The sequence below is a fragment of the Empidonax traillii genome, unplaced genomic scaffold (assembly GCF_003031625.1).
Source record: "Empidonax traillii isolate 1590-97213 ecotype Southwest subspecies unplaced genomic scaffold, ASM303162v1 scaffold587:size399798, whole genome shotgun sequence".
NCBI lineage: Eukaryota > Metazoa > Chordata > Aves > Passeriformes > Tyrannidae > Empidonax > Empidonax traillii.
The window spans coordinates 1-16,945 of NW_020955780.1; the positions used below are offsets into that span (position 1 = coordinate 1).

Genomic DNA, 16,945 nt, shown 5'->3' on the forward strand with positions numbered 1-16,945 from the left:
TTCCTGTGTATCATCTGTTTAGAGTACTTCTGGAAATACTTTGAGTATCAGGTAGCAGAGATTTACGTGGTTCCGAGCAGCACTGAAGAGATGAAAAATAAACCTCTTGACATCTAGTGGGTACTGCATCTGGTGTGCTTGCCTGGCATGAGGACAAGGGGCTTTGTCCATTTGATTCATGATTCAGAATAAGTTGCTGCTGGAAGTTTGGGTTGGTATTCCTGTATTAGCAAGTGCCTGATGTCTTGTGTTGTACACTTAAGAGCTGCCAAAAACTTTTAGCTGTAAATTGGACTTGTTTTAAATTAATCGAATAAAAGCATTTAACTTCATGCAGGTTTGGTAAGTTTAGGGTTGTCCCTTTTGCTTATGTGCCATACCTTAATTATTTCAGCTTCAGGGCACTTCAAAACAATACCTACTTGTTCTGTGATTTTACTAACTAAAATGCATTTTACTTTACCTTGCTGACTTAAATGCAATAACAGTATTAATCCTGTCTTCTGAATTTGATAGATTTTTATTAATACTGGAAAAAATGCCAAGGACATAGTAGTTTTTTGTGCATTTATTTCAATTAATTTCCTCTTATTGTTGTATTATTTTATTTTTGTGCCTTCATCTTAGTTTCTTCTAAAGCTGCAAATAAATTTTTTAAGCATTTTGAAAAGTTTTACTTTGACCAGCTAGAAGGAAACAAGATACACAGCCAGCTGGGTTATTCTTCATTTTCTGGAGTTTGTTTTCATAATACGTTGATGGAATATATATATTTTGGGAAAGTTAATAATCAGATTTTGCATCTTTTTTTTAGCACCTTTAACGCTTATTGTCATATCTTTGGAGCATGGATTACTTGTGAAAGTCCACTGCTGTGAGCAACATTCCTACTCTGCAGCCACTACAGCAGCTGTAGTTCCTGAATGACTGTTAGTACAGTCAAAACATCAAATGTACATAGAGAAATGAAAAAAAATAGGAGAGATTAAATACTGTAGGGCTCTTGTGCTTGGAAAAGGAGAATAGAATGACAGGAGGGATTGACAGTAGGGGTAAAGGGCTATCAAATTCTGAGCAACATGGAGATGGTGAATAAAGGGCAGTTATTTACTTATGTTGATTGTATTACCATAATCAGGGCTATCTGATTTATCAGATGTGAAGCAAAAGGATGCCATTTTTCACAGTACATTGCTGATTCTGGGATTCATGGTATATTGGTGGTGTCATGTGTTTTTATAAGTTTTGAAAAGCAACTATATATTTGGTGAGAGTAAGACTCCACAGGAGCTCTTCTGTTCTCTCCTTCACTCCTGCTTTTGCCTGGCGTCACAAATGGGATACTGGACTTTGACTTTTGATCTGATTCATTGCAGCCATTTTTAACTGCTTTGGGAATCCTGGAAATTAGAATATTTTACCAAAGCAGGTATAAAAATGTATATTCCTTCCATCTTTTCTTCATCTTTTTCGTCCTTAGGATTCATTTGATTCCTGGCTTTATTGACTCAGAACAGGCAGACTGGATGTTTGAACAACTTCTCCAAGACATACCCTGGGGTCAGCGAACTCACATCAGGCAGGGTAAGGCCAGGTGTAGACCAGATTTTCAGGTCATTCCCAGGTCAATTCCATTACAAAATCTGTACATTGTTTGTAATTGCTTTTATTTTTCGTATTACCACTCCTTCAAATTTCCTTGCAGGTTTTCTGTGCATATCTGAACAGTACTGCTGCTTATTTTTCAATCTCTACCACCTTGTTACTATTGTCAATTAAATGAAATCTTTCCAAATTAAACTCGCCTGTCATCTCTAGTTCCTTTTCTCACTCTTATTTTAAGATTAAGTCTGGTCATCATCCCTTCATAGAGTCTCCCAGGGATGCTGTAAAAACTGTTCTTGGACGTTTCTGTTGTGAGGTACATTTTTTGCCTCTTTCACTTAAAATCCCTGCAGAGCGTGTTCCTTTTCCCTTGTCTTTGCTTATTAGCTCCAGTATGCAGTAAGAGAAGAGACTGCTATTCTGTATTTGTTCACTAAGGGGCACCTGTTCTAGCTAAATTTTGATTTCAGTCAGGAACGGATGTAAGATAATATATCGGAGTAGTGGAAGAGACTGGAAAATGTCTTCAACATGTGTATTTCTTGGCTTTGTAATAAAGGTACAATATAACGAAGAATGTTACCTGTCAAACATGAGAAATAGTTACCAAGATAGTCTTTTCAGAAGTTGAAAGTATTTTTAACTTTATGCTTGTGTTACACCGCAGATCAGACATGCATTTGGCAAAATATTACTTGTGTCTAACCTTGCTACATTCTGCTTCTGTAGTGTCCCATTGATGGTACTGTCCTTTCCACTTCACTCTTTCCAGTGGATCCCTCTGCATCTTGCAACTTTTGCCAGCATATTGGGCACTGGAAGCAGGAGAATATAAACCAATCCAGAATTATAAATAAAATCTCAGTTTCATTTTGTCATCTTTACCTCATCCAGTCCTTGCCCTGTCCGGCATAGAGGCAAACAAATGGATGTGGTTTCAAGATTCTGGCAAGGTAATTCCTCCTGCAGAGACAGGCCTGAGTTTGAATAATCTTATTCCTTCATATGAGTTCATTACGTAAAGCTGAGGATTTTAAAGGTTTGCTTTTTAATTTTAGGTGAGTGGACAATCTCTTTTTGATCAAGTTTCTTGGCAGAATTGCATCATCTTTCCATTTTCAAACCCTTTGATAAGGCAATTGAGAAAGTCCTCCTGCTTTGCTTTTTTTCAGAAGTATCTTTTGAGGAACCACGGCTTACATCCTGGTATGGGGAACTTCCTTACACCTACTCCAGGATAACAATGCAACCAAATCCAAATGTATGTATATGCTTACTGTTTCCTTATATTATTGCCTACAGAGAAATCCTTTGCAGAGATCAAAAAACAATAATTCCCTCTATCCTTTACTGTTATGTAGAGTATCTGTAAGCTTTTCATTTGTAATCAGCAACAGATTCTACTGGATTGTGGACAATTTTATAAAATAAACTTTATGAGTGGCTTGCCTGAGAGGAGCGTGATTTAGTTGCTAAATGTTGCCAAGAGAAAGTTATCACTCTAGAGTTTAAAGGTCTGCTTTGGATGAAACTTTAAATGGCTCTGTGTGACTTACTCCAAGCATCTTTATATGGGAGGTTGTAGTGCAACACAGTCCTGCTGAGTTTTTTGTTGTAAAGATACAATAATAGCAGTCACTGAAATTGTTCCTTTCAGAAACACTTAGATTCAGTACTGCTTAAATGAGAGGCATATTTTGATTCCTGTGTGGATGCTGTGAAATTCACACATGCAACCAGTCTGCTCAGCAACTCCAGATTGTATGAGGTAATTTCCCACACTGTTTTGGAAGAGTTAAAAACCTTCTGAGTGACACAGTGATGTTTTGTTCCTGCTCGTGCGCTCTCCCTCTCTCTCTCTCCTTCTCTTCCCCTCTGTCTCTCTGTCTTCCAGCCTGTTGTCCCATCAGCCTGTCTCCTGGTATTGCTTTGTTTGGAATTTCCTTGACAGTAGGCTACAGTGTTCTGAACCACAATTTAGGTAGCACTGTTGAAGGCTGGGTAGCATGAGAGAAAAGTGTCCCGAGTCCCAAAACTGTTGCCAAAGCAGGGTACCTCCTAGCAGGGCTCACTTTGGGAAAAGTTGGAAAGACGTTATTTAACATGGTGAGTTGTGAAGATTTTGCAGTCTCAAAGATACTGCAGTTAAAAATTATAACTTGTGCAACTTGTGGTGGGAAAATAGGCAATTTTTTTTTTTTTTTTACTCATTTGTGAAATACTAATTTAAATGGACTTCTGGAAGTTGAGTGGCTTTAGGGACTGGAACTGCCCCCACAAAATCATTGTGTTGTACACTAATGACTTAAATCCAGTTCAGAACTGCCTATTGCGGAAGCCATTGCTGCTTGGATTGGATAGAGCCCATATACCCTGAATTTACGGTTTTGTCTCAGTTTGCATAAAGATCAGAGTTAGCATTCCTTGGGCCAGTGGCTTGTTTTTCTCATCCAAAAGGTACAAGGCCTAAATCAGTCACACATGCTGATTCTTTTATCCCTGAATAATTCATCTGTTTACCAAGAGAAAGAAACTCGAACAGAAAATTAGATGCAGTGGGAGCTGGGAGCCAGTCCTTCCCTGGCTGCCCACGGGCAGATACATAGGCACATGGACACCCTGACATTTCACTTGGCTTTGTATATGGCAATACCTGAAGCCTAGAAGAAGCAGTGGATGGTATAAAAAGCACAGTCCTTACCTGTAGAAAAGGCTTCTTATCACAAAAATATCCTGAGTAAAATGTAATTTAGTGCACAGCTTGGTCAAAACCAGTTACTGCCTTAAACACTTGGTCTGCAGGAGTAATTAGCTTTGTGTGCCTCCTTTTTTGTTTCATAAGACTTGGTGTGATTGCAGCATTGCTTGATTTAATCCAGTGCTCTTGCCTAAATGAATTTTGGTATTAGAAAATGTTTCTTTGTGAGCAGTGATATACTTGGTGACACAGTAATGTTTCAACAAAATTACTTCCAATGCAGCAGGTTTTTAGTGGGATTTCCAGTGCAAAATCCACTATATGGTAACATATTTAGTAATACATACTTTTGTGATAAGAATTGAAGAAATCTGGTCCTAGTTGGTCACTGAAAAGTGCTTTCAATAATTCCTGTTGTACCCTTATGCACATTCAGGCAGCCCAATTGCAAGCAAACCCTTTTTCAGGTGGTATTACTGATTTCCCTACATTTCCCATAGCTGCAAGCTATATTTATGTATAATTAATTATTCACGTGATGCTTAGTCCTTGAAGGAGTGACTCAGAAATACCCCAGCAGAGAAAGATGGTATTTTGAGGCTCCGGCAGTGTGACCAGTAAGTTATATGCCCCTTAAATATGTGTAAGTTTTGAAAGAAGGAAGTGTAGCCTTGATTATTAGAGGTGGATACTAGAAAATAGTTCCTGCTGTCTGTTGCTTCTTCTGCCAGTGATGCACTGGAAGATTTGGAATCATATTCTTGTCCTCTCTTGATCTCTATTTCTGCTTATATAATGGGCAAAAATTCTGGCCTCCATTATTTTGGCTTTTTTTTTCTTTCTTTATATACTTGTGTAGCTCTTAAAAGCATTCTGACAGATGAAAGTCACGATGTACGTTTATAACATTAATAATTGGACTGAGTTGTAATGGAATGTGAAGAGCTGCCCTGGGCTGTGGACTGGGCAAGATGTTAGCAAAGGGAAGGATGAAATTCCAGCCAGTCACATTGGTTCTGTGACCCACTGGAAAGTTACAATGTTGGAGTCAAAACCCCAGGAGGTGATGAGTTGAGCTCAATAAGCTGTGCTGACAGAGCGAGGACAGGGGGCCATGTTAGGCCAACTGCCTCCTCTTGTTCTCTGTCAACAGCTGCAGGCAATTGAGAGTGTATCATTTAGTCCCTGATTGCCTGCATTAGTGTGAAAGGCAGCCCGGCTTCACAGTTTCAAGAGATGATTTAGTATTGAGCGATGGGTAACATATGCATATTTCCCAGAAAGCCTGTTCCTCCACCGTGCTAAAAATATAATCAGAATTGTGGTGAGTCATTTGTTTGATTTTAAGTTTATTGTGATTCGAGTGCAGTATATTTTGCTCCTTAGTAGTTTTCACCCTGTGTGTTATGTTACCTGCCGCTCGCCTGCTTTCACTGCATTTACCCTTCCCCTCTGCATTGACCGCAGTGGCATCCTCTGCTGACTGTGCTGAAGGAGCGCATTGAAGAGTTCACTGGCTACACCTTCAACTCTCTTCTCTGCAACCTCTACCGAAATGAGAAGGACAGTGTGGACTGGCACAGTGACGATGAACCATCGCTGGGAAAAAATCCCACCATTGCCTCGCTCAGCTTTGGTGCTACTCGGACGTTTGAGATGAGAAAGAAACCTTCCCCTGTGAGTGTTTATATCACACTTAGACAGTCTTATAGCTACTAATATGTTTATTATTTTCCCCCTGTTTAGAGAACTTAATTAGGAAAGCTTTTCATAGTTAACAATGAAAGCAGAACTAGTAAAGTTCTGTGGAATAAACGTATGGATCAAGAAATCCATCACATGGAACGGGAAATCCTGAGGATGGGGATAGGGCCACGCTAATAGTGTGCTGTAGTGAAATTGCGACCTGGGCACCTTTCTGCCTCAATAAGGGTCCTGGTACTTGAAATGAGATCAGCGATGCTGAAAGTCGACTTACTCTGTGCAAGTGAATCAAAGAGTTGGTACCATTTTCTTAAACTCGGGCCAATGTTATGTAAAGTGTAATGTGGGATGAAGAGTAGTTCTGACTGCTCTTTAAGTAAAAATCCTCTTAACAATGTTTGCGCTCTGATATGTGTGTTCAGATTGAGGGACAGTGAACAAAGGGAAGAAGCTCATTTCTTTTCCATAAAATACCATGGAAACTGTTGCATCACATTTCACAGACTAAACAGAGATCCTTTACTTTGATAAGGAGGCATGTGTGGAATATCATTTCAGGAGACAGTTGGTGATTCAGTAGTGAATACTCTTTCTAGATAAAATGCTGTGCTTTGGAATGCTTTGTTTACAAGCCAACTTAAACTTGGCAGTTTGTATTTATCCAAGTAAAAGATTTTACTTTATTTTAAGATGTCCTTTTCAGATGTATTTTCTGATTGTGTAGTCTTTGAGAACTTCAGGAAGAAGTTTGCTGTCTGCTTATGTTGCTATTTATTATGAATAAGTAATACAGAAAGCAGAGGTGATGATTATCAGCCTGCTGGAAAACTGTGCTGACATACTGAAATCTCCCCATCAAGAGTCACCTTGGGTCACCTAGTTGTGAACAGCAAAGGTTGGAAATCCGACCAGAAAAGAAATAAATAGTTTGTATTTTTCACCAGTTCTCTAATTTGTAAATTCTTTGTCACCTGAGGTGAATTTAATATTGGTCCCTGAGCATGAGATCACATAACCAGTGCATTATGTCAGTGGGCATAGCATGAGTAAGTATCCTTAATGCTGTGTTGATGACAAAATGTCAGCTGGAAAGTTCATTCTTCTAGGAAACTGTAAACAGTGCTTGGATTAATTTCTAGAAGTGCCCATGTTCCCCATCAGTGGGTCAGAAAAAAGCCATTTAGATTTCGGTATAAACTTTGCAGGTTCCCTCCTAAAAGTCAATCTGAGTTCTTGAGTAAGATGTCTTTTTTTTCTATTTTCTGCAAAAACCCCGCTATGAACAAAGGGGGAAGTTCAGTCTGTGCCATTCATAGTTGGCCACCTTCTTTGATCTGTGCTGCACAATCTCTTCCCTTTTCTTCCTGAGACAGGTGATTTTCTATAGATGTATTCCTTAAGCTCTCCTCATTTTTCTTCATCACCTTTGATGGGATATTTCTGACTAGCTGAGTCTTGCTACCTGTGAAGCAAGTGCGACATGCCTGTTTCTAGGGTAGAATCCCCACGTGTAGAGTGATCTTCAAATAAGTTGCTATTAAGTGCATCCTCCATCTAAAGGAACTCATAGTTAATAATTATATGGCACACGTTACGTATTCTTTGCACATTCCCAAAGCCTGCAGTTTTCTGAGAGCATCATATGACACTAGATGCCTTGCTAAGTGGGAGTTACAAGAGGCTTTAATGAAAATTACAGCCTTTCAGGCTGTACCACCAAGTAAGTAATTTTCCTATTCTGTTGTACTGTAGCATTGTCTCTTTCATTAAGAGAAAGTTAAAACTGTAGATATTTGACATTTGAACATTACTTTGTTCCAAAGCAAGATACAGGAAGAGCAAAGTAGTCTAGGGAAAAGGAATTCAGATTAATGATCATCACAGACACGCAGGCTCTCCTCCCTGGTTTGTAATCTGAATATCAGTACTTTGGGCTTTTCAGAGTTAGTCTTCGCTGAGGAGGGAAAAAGAAAGTAAACACTTTTCCTCCCATAATTAAGCCTCTTTGAGGGCCAACGTTCTACTATTTCAGATTCTAGGATTTGAAAGGCCTTTATTTCCCTCTGTTCTTATAGGTCCTTTTAAGTATTTTGAATTGAAAGATGTAATGAACATACTAGTTGCCTGTGTGGGATCATGTACTGTGAACAAAACAGTATGTACCACAAGTGAGGTCACATCTTGAAGGGCTGTTGAAGAATACTAGATAAGAATCTACAGAGACTTCATGGTTTTATCTCTACAGATATTTTTGAGATTATATCTTCAAATGTGAATGAACTTACTAGTGAATAAAATCCTATTTCTCTAACTGAAAAGACAACCAGTAGTATTGGTGAGTTGTTTCTATTGTGCGTGTTTGTGTGAATTTCAACATTTGTCTGGTAGTAATTTGGTAGCGTTTATATAAACCACTCTGAAACAGTCACACAATGAAATCTTTTTTCCCTTGGCAAAAATTAAACAACAAAAAAATTTACTGAGGTGCAAGTGGTATTTTTGTTTTCCTGAAAATTGTTCTAGGGTGAGGGGAAGGAAAGGTTCGGTCCTCTGTTTTTCTTTTTTGATGAGTACTGTACTGGATGAGTAAATGTTCATCATTTAATAGAGGGTAAAGGAGTATAGAGAAGTGTAGCCTATTGAATCTGCTTAAACAAGCATCCCTTGCGGGTAAATAGAAATAATTCTTACCGAGTTTTCAACCCGGTGCATGTAAAAAAAAGGTAAAAATACATTTTAGGTGTAAATTCCCCTCTGGAATAAGGAGACTTTTCATGGGAATTAACATGATGTCAGAAACCGTTTTATTTTTCCTGCTGGGATTTTTCATTTTAATCATTCTTTCTTCTAAATACAGACTTTTCTGTTTACTTGGACCAGTTATGTGGTTGCAGCTGATATTTTTCCTTTACTTCAAATGGTTTCTAGGTTTTTTTGGATGCCTACTTGGTAGTTCAAAGTCTACAGTGGTCTGATTTCTTCTAGTTCCAGTAAATTACTTTAACTTTCCTCTTGCTTTCTTGTTGTAGCTCCTGCCTACACCGAAACCAGGAGACAAATGCTTTGCTTTAGAGCTGTGATTCATGCATAGTTCACACAGCTGCTGGTTTAGTCCACAAGTCCTCTCCTGCTTGTCTACAGTGTGTCACCACTGCAGCACTGTGACCTGCTCCCATTCTTGTCACAGCCTCAAGCCCCCAGTCCCACATGTACATGACTTCATCCTCCTGCTCCAGAGGAATTGATTCCACTCTGTTAGATGGGTTTTTTCCAATAGAGTCTCACTACCATTTTTTACTCTTGTCATTGCTCAACTCTGAGACCGTGCCAGGTTATCTGATTAGGTTCTCCTGGAAGCTGAGTGTGAAATGCTAGTTCAGCAGTGAAGGGTGGTACTTAAAGTCCCACTGAGCTCCCACATTCCACTGGGAGATGCTCTGTGGCTCTGGTGCCATAAGGACCAGCTGGGTGCCCTTGTCCAGAGAACTGCTATGAGAACTCTGGAAGGAGTTGGAACACCAGCTGCCAGCTTGCTCTTTTTCCATCTGTAACCAAGGAAACTGATGGGTGCTGGGAAGAGAGGGAGCTTCACGTGTGTGTTAGGTAATAGCAGGATGTTCCTGGTGTTCTAAGAATCAGCCTCCATATGGGTCTGTCCTTGAAATGAATCACTAAAGTACACTCTTTTTCTTCTGTCCTTGAGTAGCTGTTCTAGCAGCAGGTAAAGATCACCTAGTACTTTTGGAAACAGGCCTGACAGGCCTAGTTGAAGACAAATGTGGGGATATGTGGAGCATAGTAGAAAGAGATTCAGATCAGGATGAAGAGGATTGAACTTTTAGATTGGCATGAAGGAGGCTCTCAGACAGCCTGGCTGCAGAGTAGGAGGAGGTGTTGTCCACCAGTGTTGGCAGGACTTGTGAAGCTATAGACAAGCAGAGAGGAAGATGGGAGTGCTTTAGAGCAATCTCACTTGCAGTCTGCTAGGTCAGCTGCAGAAAGACTCAGGGAGTTTAAGGGTAGGCCTGTGTAGGCAGGCAGGTGTATTATGTGAGGAAACGGCAATATAATTGATATTCGTTATTACTAAACGCATGAAGAAAAGAACCACAGTGAGGATTTTGTCAGAGATAGGGAAAATTAACTGGTAAAAATGCAGAAGTACTGATAGATGAGATTACTTTGTTGTGAAGGAGCATGTTTACACACCTGGTGGCAGAGGAGTAAACTGGAAGAGAGGGATACAAGCAAGACGAAGTCTGAAAAATAGGAGATCTTTAAGTTTTGTAAGGATAATTCTCTTGGTAGTAGGTAAATAGGTGAAGGAGAAGAACTAGAAGCCAGCATTCTCTATGCTGACTTTAGCCATTGAAAATTATTTTGCATCGTTTGCCTGTATAAGTGCATTATTATGTATACTTTTTTCTACAGGATGTTTCCATTTATTTTCCTTATAATAGAAGAAGCTTTCACACTACCCAGAACCCATTTCCTAATGTTATAGCAATAAACTTTCCTTAAGAAACTTAAGAGACTTAAGAGACTTAAGAAACAAACTTAAGAAATTTAAGTTTCCTTAAGAGACTTAAGAAACAAACTCGGGTGATGTGTACAGATTTATAGTAGATATTTTCTCTTTTTTTTTTTTTTTTAATTTTGGTACCATTTTAAGAAAACAATCTTGATGGAATCCAGGAGCACTTACAGATTTTGTATTCACAGCTTCCCATCAAATCATACTGAGCTTTCCTCACTTATTAACTGTAGTTACTGTAATTACTGTACTTGGACAGTGTAAAGCTTGGATTGTATTAAATGTGGAACTCAAGATTATGAAAATTCTAATATACTAAAAACCAGAACAGTTACTTTACTATACCTATTCTTGTAAGCAGCTGGTTTTGTAATACACGTACAGAATTACAAAGTGAGTGGATAAAAGTTACCTGATGCACTTCTTTAGATGTTTGTTACCAGAAAGTCTTTTCTGGCTTAGATGTCAAAAATAAATTTTTTTCATAAACTTTTTTGACCTCTGAAACTCAACTGACCTTTTTGTATGTCATCAGCTCTAGGGATAAAAGCTCTTAAATGAGCTTTGGTTGACAGTGTTAGTAGTGACATGTAAGAAGGTAAAACCTTAATAAGTTCACTGGCTTATCAAAACCAATTGACATAAAAATCTCTTTCTCTAAGTAAAACAAAGCTCAGAGATGCCCCATTTAAAACAGAAAGTAACTGTTGCTTTTACATAGTGATTTTTCTAAGCCGAAAGGATGTTTTGTCATGAATCATTTATCTTAGCAGAATTCCTTTTTAATCAAGATGAGCAAGAGATAAAAATAAGCCCACTGTTTCCATCCACAAAGTGAAATGATGTAATCCTCTGAAATAGAAAACAGCCATGCAATGGTATTTCCCTGCTTTTCATCAGCAGTCATGTTTATAATACCTATTTTTGAAATTTTTTCCTTGTTTTCACTGAAGTTAAGAAACTGTTTTTGGCATTACACCTTGCTTTTAATAGAGTGAGATAAATGTCTAATAATTCTAGAAGCTTAAAAATATGTTATACATTGTCTTTGCAAAGAATACATATTAAAAGTGTTTCTGAGTGCCCTCAGCTTCCCTTGATTCCAGAGGCTGAGTGAGCTTAATCAGTCACCAGCACAGCCTTGGGCCCTTAGGTATCCCGAAGGAATGCAGAAGTCGAGTGGACAGCCAGTAAGTGCCAGTAGTTTCACCAGCAATATTGAATAGTTCTCTCATGCTGGGATTTCGGATCCCAGATGTGAACAGAAAGTGACAGTGATGCAAATAAATAGTCAATTACATCAACTGGTGCTTTTTATTGTTGGGAACTGATTTGATCCCAATCCAGCTCTTTTCATTTTAGAAGATTTGCAGTCTTCCTTCTATCTGCATCTTTTTTATACACACACACTCCCAGTTGTTTTTCTGAAAATCAAACTCTGTTTTAGTCTAGGACATAATTTTTCCAGTAATTGTTACTTTACTTCATTATTTTAAGCTTTTCAGTGAGCCATGATCTTTTAAAAAGACAAACCTGTATCAAGTTGTGGCACTGCACAGTTAAGCTTCAAGGAACCTAGTTAAAAATTTTGAAACTGCCCCGAATTCCTCATTTTAGAGAGTTGCTTTCTGTTTTTCCTAGACACCTTCCTAAGTTAGCAGTAGAGATCTATAAAAGGTAAAATACATACTGCCATTCTGTATTTAAGGGCATTCTGCATTTCCTATTCACATTTCAATGTTAATGAAATACTTGAAGTGCCAACATTAAGTAGGCCAGATGTTAAATGGAAGTTGTTCAAGGTTTGTAGCAAATTTTTTCTGCAGCTGTTGAAGGCTAAAATGAGAACATATTAAAGGATTACATAGAGCATTATAAAACCTGCCTGTGTGGCATTCTGGAAGATACTAATGTCATGCATAGTCTGATTTTATGATGAGGTTACTGTCACAATTGTGTTGTCATAATAGACTCCCTTAAGCAATTTGACTTAGTCTGATTTAAAATTGGAAGGGGTAGTGCAAAGCAATAGAGAGTTGCTATTCCCAGTGATGTGGCATGTGTGAAGGCTACTGCCGTGGTGTTACTATGTCCAGTTGCTGTATTTCAGCTTTAAAAGAGTTGTACATAATCTAAAGACATATCAAAAGGTTGTGAAAATATTTGCCTTCTATTTTAGCAGTCTGTTTGGCTTACTGATGATACGGTTAGAGACAACTGGTTTTACAAGGTACTGTAGGAAAAGGAGATTTATTTAATTTTTTAGATAGGAGAAGCTCTTCATCCAGCAAATACAATACCAGCATATAATGTCCAAACCAAGGCAAACCTAGAATAGCAGGAAGATGTGTATTTTTGATGAAGTAGTTAACTTGGAATCAGGGTGGCTATTGCAGAATGTCTCCACACAGAACTGTTAATATTTTAAGAGTGGATGTTTCCAAAAGGTTCCCAGCCTTGCTCCAGAATTTTGCACTAAATGTAGGAACTTGTTGAACTTTACGTGTATTGTACAGGCAGTGAGATACAATGGCTTCTTTCATCCTTAAAATGCTTGACTCCTGGACTTTGTATGAAATACAGATACAGAAATGTTTAGTTAGGCTTCTTGATTTTATAAGAGCTTCCTCCTCCCCCCTTACAGCTTTTTAAGCTCTACTGTAGAGGACTGGTTTTCTGCCAAATGCACATACCTTCTTCTTCAGTGTCTAATGTTTCTTTTTAGGAAGAGAATGGAGACTATACTTATGTAGAAAGACTAAAAATCCCCCTTGACCATGGGACTCTCTTGATGATGGAAGGAGCTACCCAGGAGGATTGGCAGGTAAGAACTCCCTGACACTGTTTGTTTGGTTTAGTTGCAGTGCAGTTTTCCAAATATGCCCGAGGCAATCCCATAAAGTTATGGGACATTCTGCTTCCAGTGACAGTTGTTTTCCAGGTCAACAGTATTGCTTTCTGTCTTGGAATTTGAAAGCAGACAGAGAAACAATGGGTTTTCTTTCAAGTGCTAAGTGATGCAATAGGAATCAGCTCAGATGTTCCAGCATTAAAGTTCAGTAAGGAAGGTTGCAGCCTGCAGTGGAAAGAGCAATATCAGTATAGGAAGTTGGGATATCGAAGTGACGTAGCTTAATTTAAGAAGTCTACAGTAATATACAAAAACCTTTTCAGTGGCTCTGAGCAGTCACAACTTGATTTTTTTGCCTTGCCTAAATGTTTAGAAATGTGAATTAAAAAAACCATTACAGGAAATTAAGGTTTTATTAGTTGTTTGATTACCTGTATTTTAAATGCACAAGGTCATGCGTTTTTTTTTCCTTTTTTTTTTTTCCCCCTAATGCCACTTACAGCATCGAGTGCCTAAGGAATATCATTCTAGAGATGCACGGATCAACTTGACCTTTAGGATCATTTATCCAGAATCCGATGGAGTTTGGAAGTGAAGAGACACTTGGACATCGTTGTGTCTACATCCGCAGCAGATCCAGACCCTCAGATTGCTACAGATTTAAAGGAAGCCTTACAGGAACAGAGTTCCATGAAATACATGATGGGGAAAAGAGTCGATGTTATGAAGATCTTTGGCAATCAGAAGCTGCCTGTGTTACGTGGACAGAAATTATATGCTGTTACATGGTACTGAATTGCAGGCTTTAAGTTTGTGAAACAGCAGTGATTGTTCTTATAAGAACACAAAGCAGATGAAAGATTTGAGAGGTCCCATCTGAAGCAGAAAGATTCAGTGAGCAAATAGTTTTGCACCTTGTCTTGTCTCTCCTTTACCTGTAAGTGATCTTTGTTTGAAGTAATGACAAAGTGGGATTCCTTGATGTAAAGCCATCTATGTGTGTGTGTGTACAGAAATTATAAAGCTGCACTTGGTGATGTTCTCAAAGCATTGCTCATTTCATCAAGAGGCAGTGCATTGCTGTTTATCTGCAGAGTCTTTTCCAATTAAGCAATCAGTTTCATAATTTAAATTACTACTTGAATTATACCAGTGTCTACTAGAACAGAGGGTAAAGGCTCTCTTCTGCCATGCACTCTGTGGTCAGACTTTATTCTGTTTATCCATGTAGAGAAGAGAAAGCAAAGGCAAGTGACAGAGAGACCTTAGCCATGAGCCTTATCACTCGGGTTGGAGCTGCCTATGGATTGAGTATTAGCAGTCCTTCATCCCTGCTGGCTTAAAACTGTTACCTCTGTGCCTCAAGCAGGAAAATAGACACAAAGAGATGCAAAAAAATTACTTGCAGAATTTGTTAATAATTTCTTGGGTTATTTTTTGGTTTTGGCACAATTGAGTTGTGGCTTCCATTGATTTCAGGTGGAAGAGCAAATGTCAGCATCTCTAAAAATTAGACTTGTACTGCCAGATTTGATACCTAGAAGAATTGGGCAAGTATTTGGAACTAAATTATTATAATCACAATGTAAGGGAATTACAAATCTACACTAAGTAGAGTGTAGTAGCACCAGGCACAGTACTCACACTGGTGCTACTGCTCCTAGGTCAATGCATACTGCATTAAAGAATATTACCTGGCGGGTTATCTCTTGAATCTGCTGTTACAGATCAGCAGTCAGCACCTCAGGCCTGATTCTAGGTTAACTGGCTGAAGTTCTTCAAGTTTGCCTGCCTCAAGTACGACTTACCTGGTGGTGGGAAGCAGTGACCTGATGACTGCACTCTGGATTTTAAGTCAGGTGTGCTGCCTACATGATTAAATTCTCAGTGCAGATAAATGGCATCCACTGTCCAGGATCAAAACATAGCTTTGGTCTGTCTTCACTGTCTGCCTGAAGACACATCTAAACACAGGTAAATACTCCACGCCTTGTAACATGTTAGTTTTGTTAAGCAAGCTAACATCCCTCTTTAGGGTAAGAATAAGCTGGTGTTTAGAAAATATCTGTCTTTTTTTAGCCAGCATTTGCTGTGGTTTAAATTCTTGCTTGATGAGAACAGTCAAGTTATAAATACTCAGTTATGCCTATGTTTTAATGTTATTAATGACCTGAAGGACAGACTGTTAAGCCATTTCAGTCTCTGTGATCTGAAATTGGGCAGAATAATTTTCTAGAATAATTTTCTCTACCATACATTCTACACCATACATTATTCTTCTAAAATGAATGAATGTTATTAGAAAACTTACTCTGTTATCTAATGATGTCTTCATTTTCATCCCAGTTCGTACAGAAATATGCTTTTGAAGTATATGTAATGTTAATTCCTTGAATTTTAATCTAAGATCTAGGCTCTGTGATGTAACTCTTGGGAATCAGTGTTGAAGGAAGCAGACACTTAAATCCACGTTTGCTTTCGTTGGGTCACTGGAGCTTTGTGGACATCCCTGTACGTGTGTCCAGGTTTGGCAGTCCTGTCAGAGTGTTTTTCCTTAACCAAGGGACAGTGCTAATTTCTCTAGGTATTCTGAGAAGGCAACACTGCAGCCTCTATCAGTTCATACAACCTACATTTATTTTTACTGTGTTAAGAGCCATCATGATTGAAGAGAGCATAGGAGATGGGGACAAGTCAGGCACTCTTAACCCCCCCAAACTTCAGCCTATGGAAATTGCAACTCCTTTGAATTTGATGAATCTATGGCACATAACTAATGGTAGGCCCTGGAGGCTGATGCTGTTGTGGAAGAGCAGTTTTTCACTTCCTTTCTTGGTTTCAATTTATAATGTTTGCAAATTGTAGTTTAGTTTCTTTACTTCCTTTGATTTGGGAGAAGACCAAGTTTTCCTTCCCAACAATAAAATGATTTATAAGATAAACGCTCTATCCTCCAGAACTCTGTTCCGTGATACCTTTCTGTTGCTGGGGTCTGCTGTGTTCTGTTCTCTCTCATGTAAAGTGTGCTGTATCCAAATCTGGTTGACAGTGGGGAGAAGGCACATGGCATCATTTCTGAGTATCCTGGCTGCAAGGGGAACAGTTGGCCTAGAGGTCAGGTTTCTTCGTCAGCTGGGAACTTGTGGGTCCTTCCTTCCTCTCCCCACCCCCTCCCCAAAAAAGTCACCTAGCCAGGTGGTAGCAGACTGCAACCTCCCGCCTGCCAGAACAGCAGGAAATGGCTTTGAGCAGAGGAGATTCCAGCCCACATTTCCTCAGGAGGTCTTTCTGCAGGGATGTTTTTCCTGTAGGTAGACATTTGTTCCTGAATGCTGAGGCACTCTTGCAATTTTCAAAATGTATGTGTGCAAAAGTGAGATTTGAGAAGTCTTGAGCCTGGTGGTGTTCCCACAGTACATAAAGATTTTTCATTAGAGACCAGGACAACATCAAAGTTTCTTCTATACTGTTCAGCAGTTTCTGCTGTTGGAGTAAGGTGCAGAGGGCAGCATATTTAGAATGCTAAATACTCAGTTATGTTCCATTCTTTAAC

The 16,945-nt window shown here is 38.9% G+C and overlaps 1 protein-coding gene across 1 annotated transcript; it reads left to right on the forward strand.

The window, feature by feature from the left end:
• Positions 1 to 1,376: 1,376 nt before the first annotated feature.
• On the forward strand, positions 1,377 to 16,328 carry ALKBH3 (alkB homolog 3, alpha-ketoglutaratedependent dioxygenase; the record flags this gene model as incomplete). The annotated part of the gene is made up of 5 exons (XM_027898251.1): positions 1,377 to 1,584; positions 2,778 to 2,866; positions 5,771 to 5,980; positions 13,267 to 13,365; positions 13,895 to 16,328. Coding segments are annotated over 5 exons (699 nt in total), but the record flags the coding sequence as incomplete, so codon positions are not given.
• Positions 16,329 to 16,945: the final 617 nt, after the last annotated feature.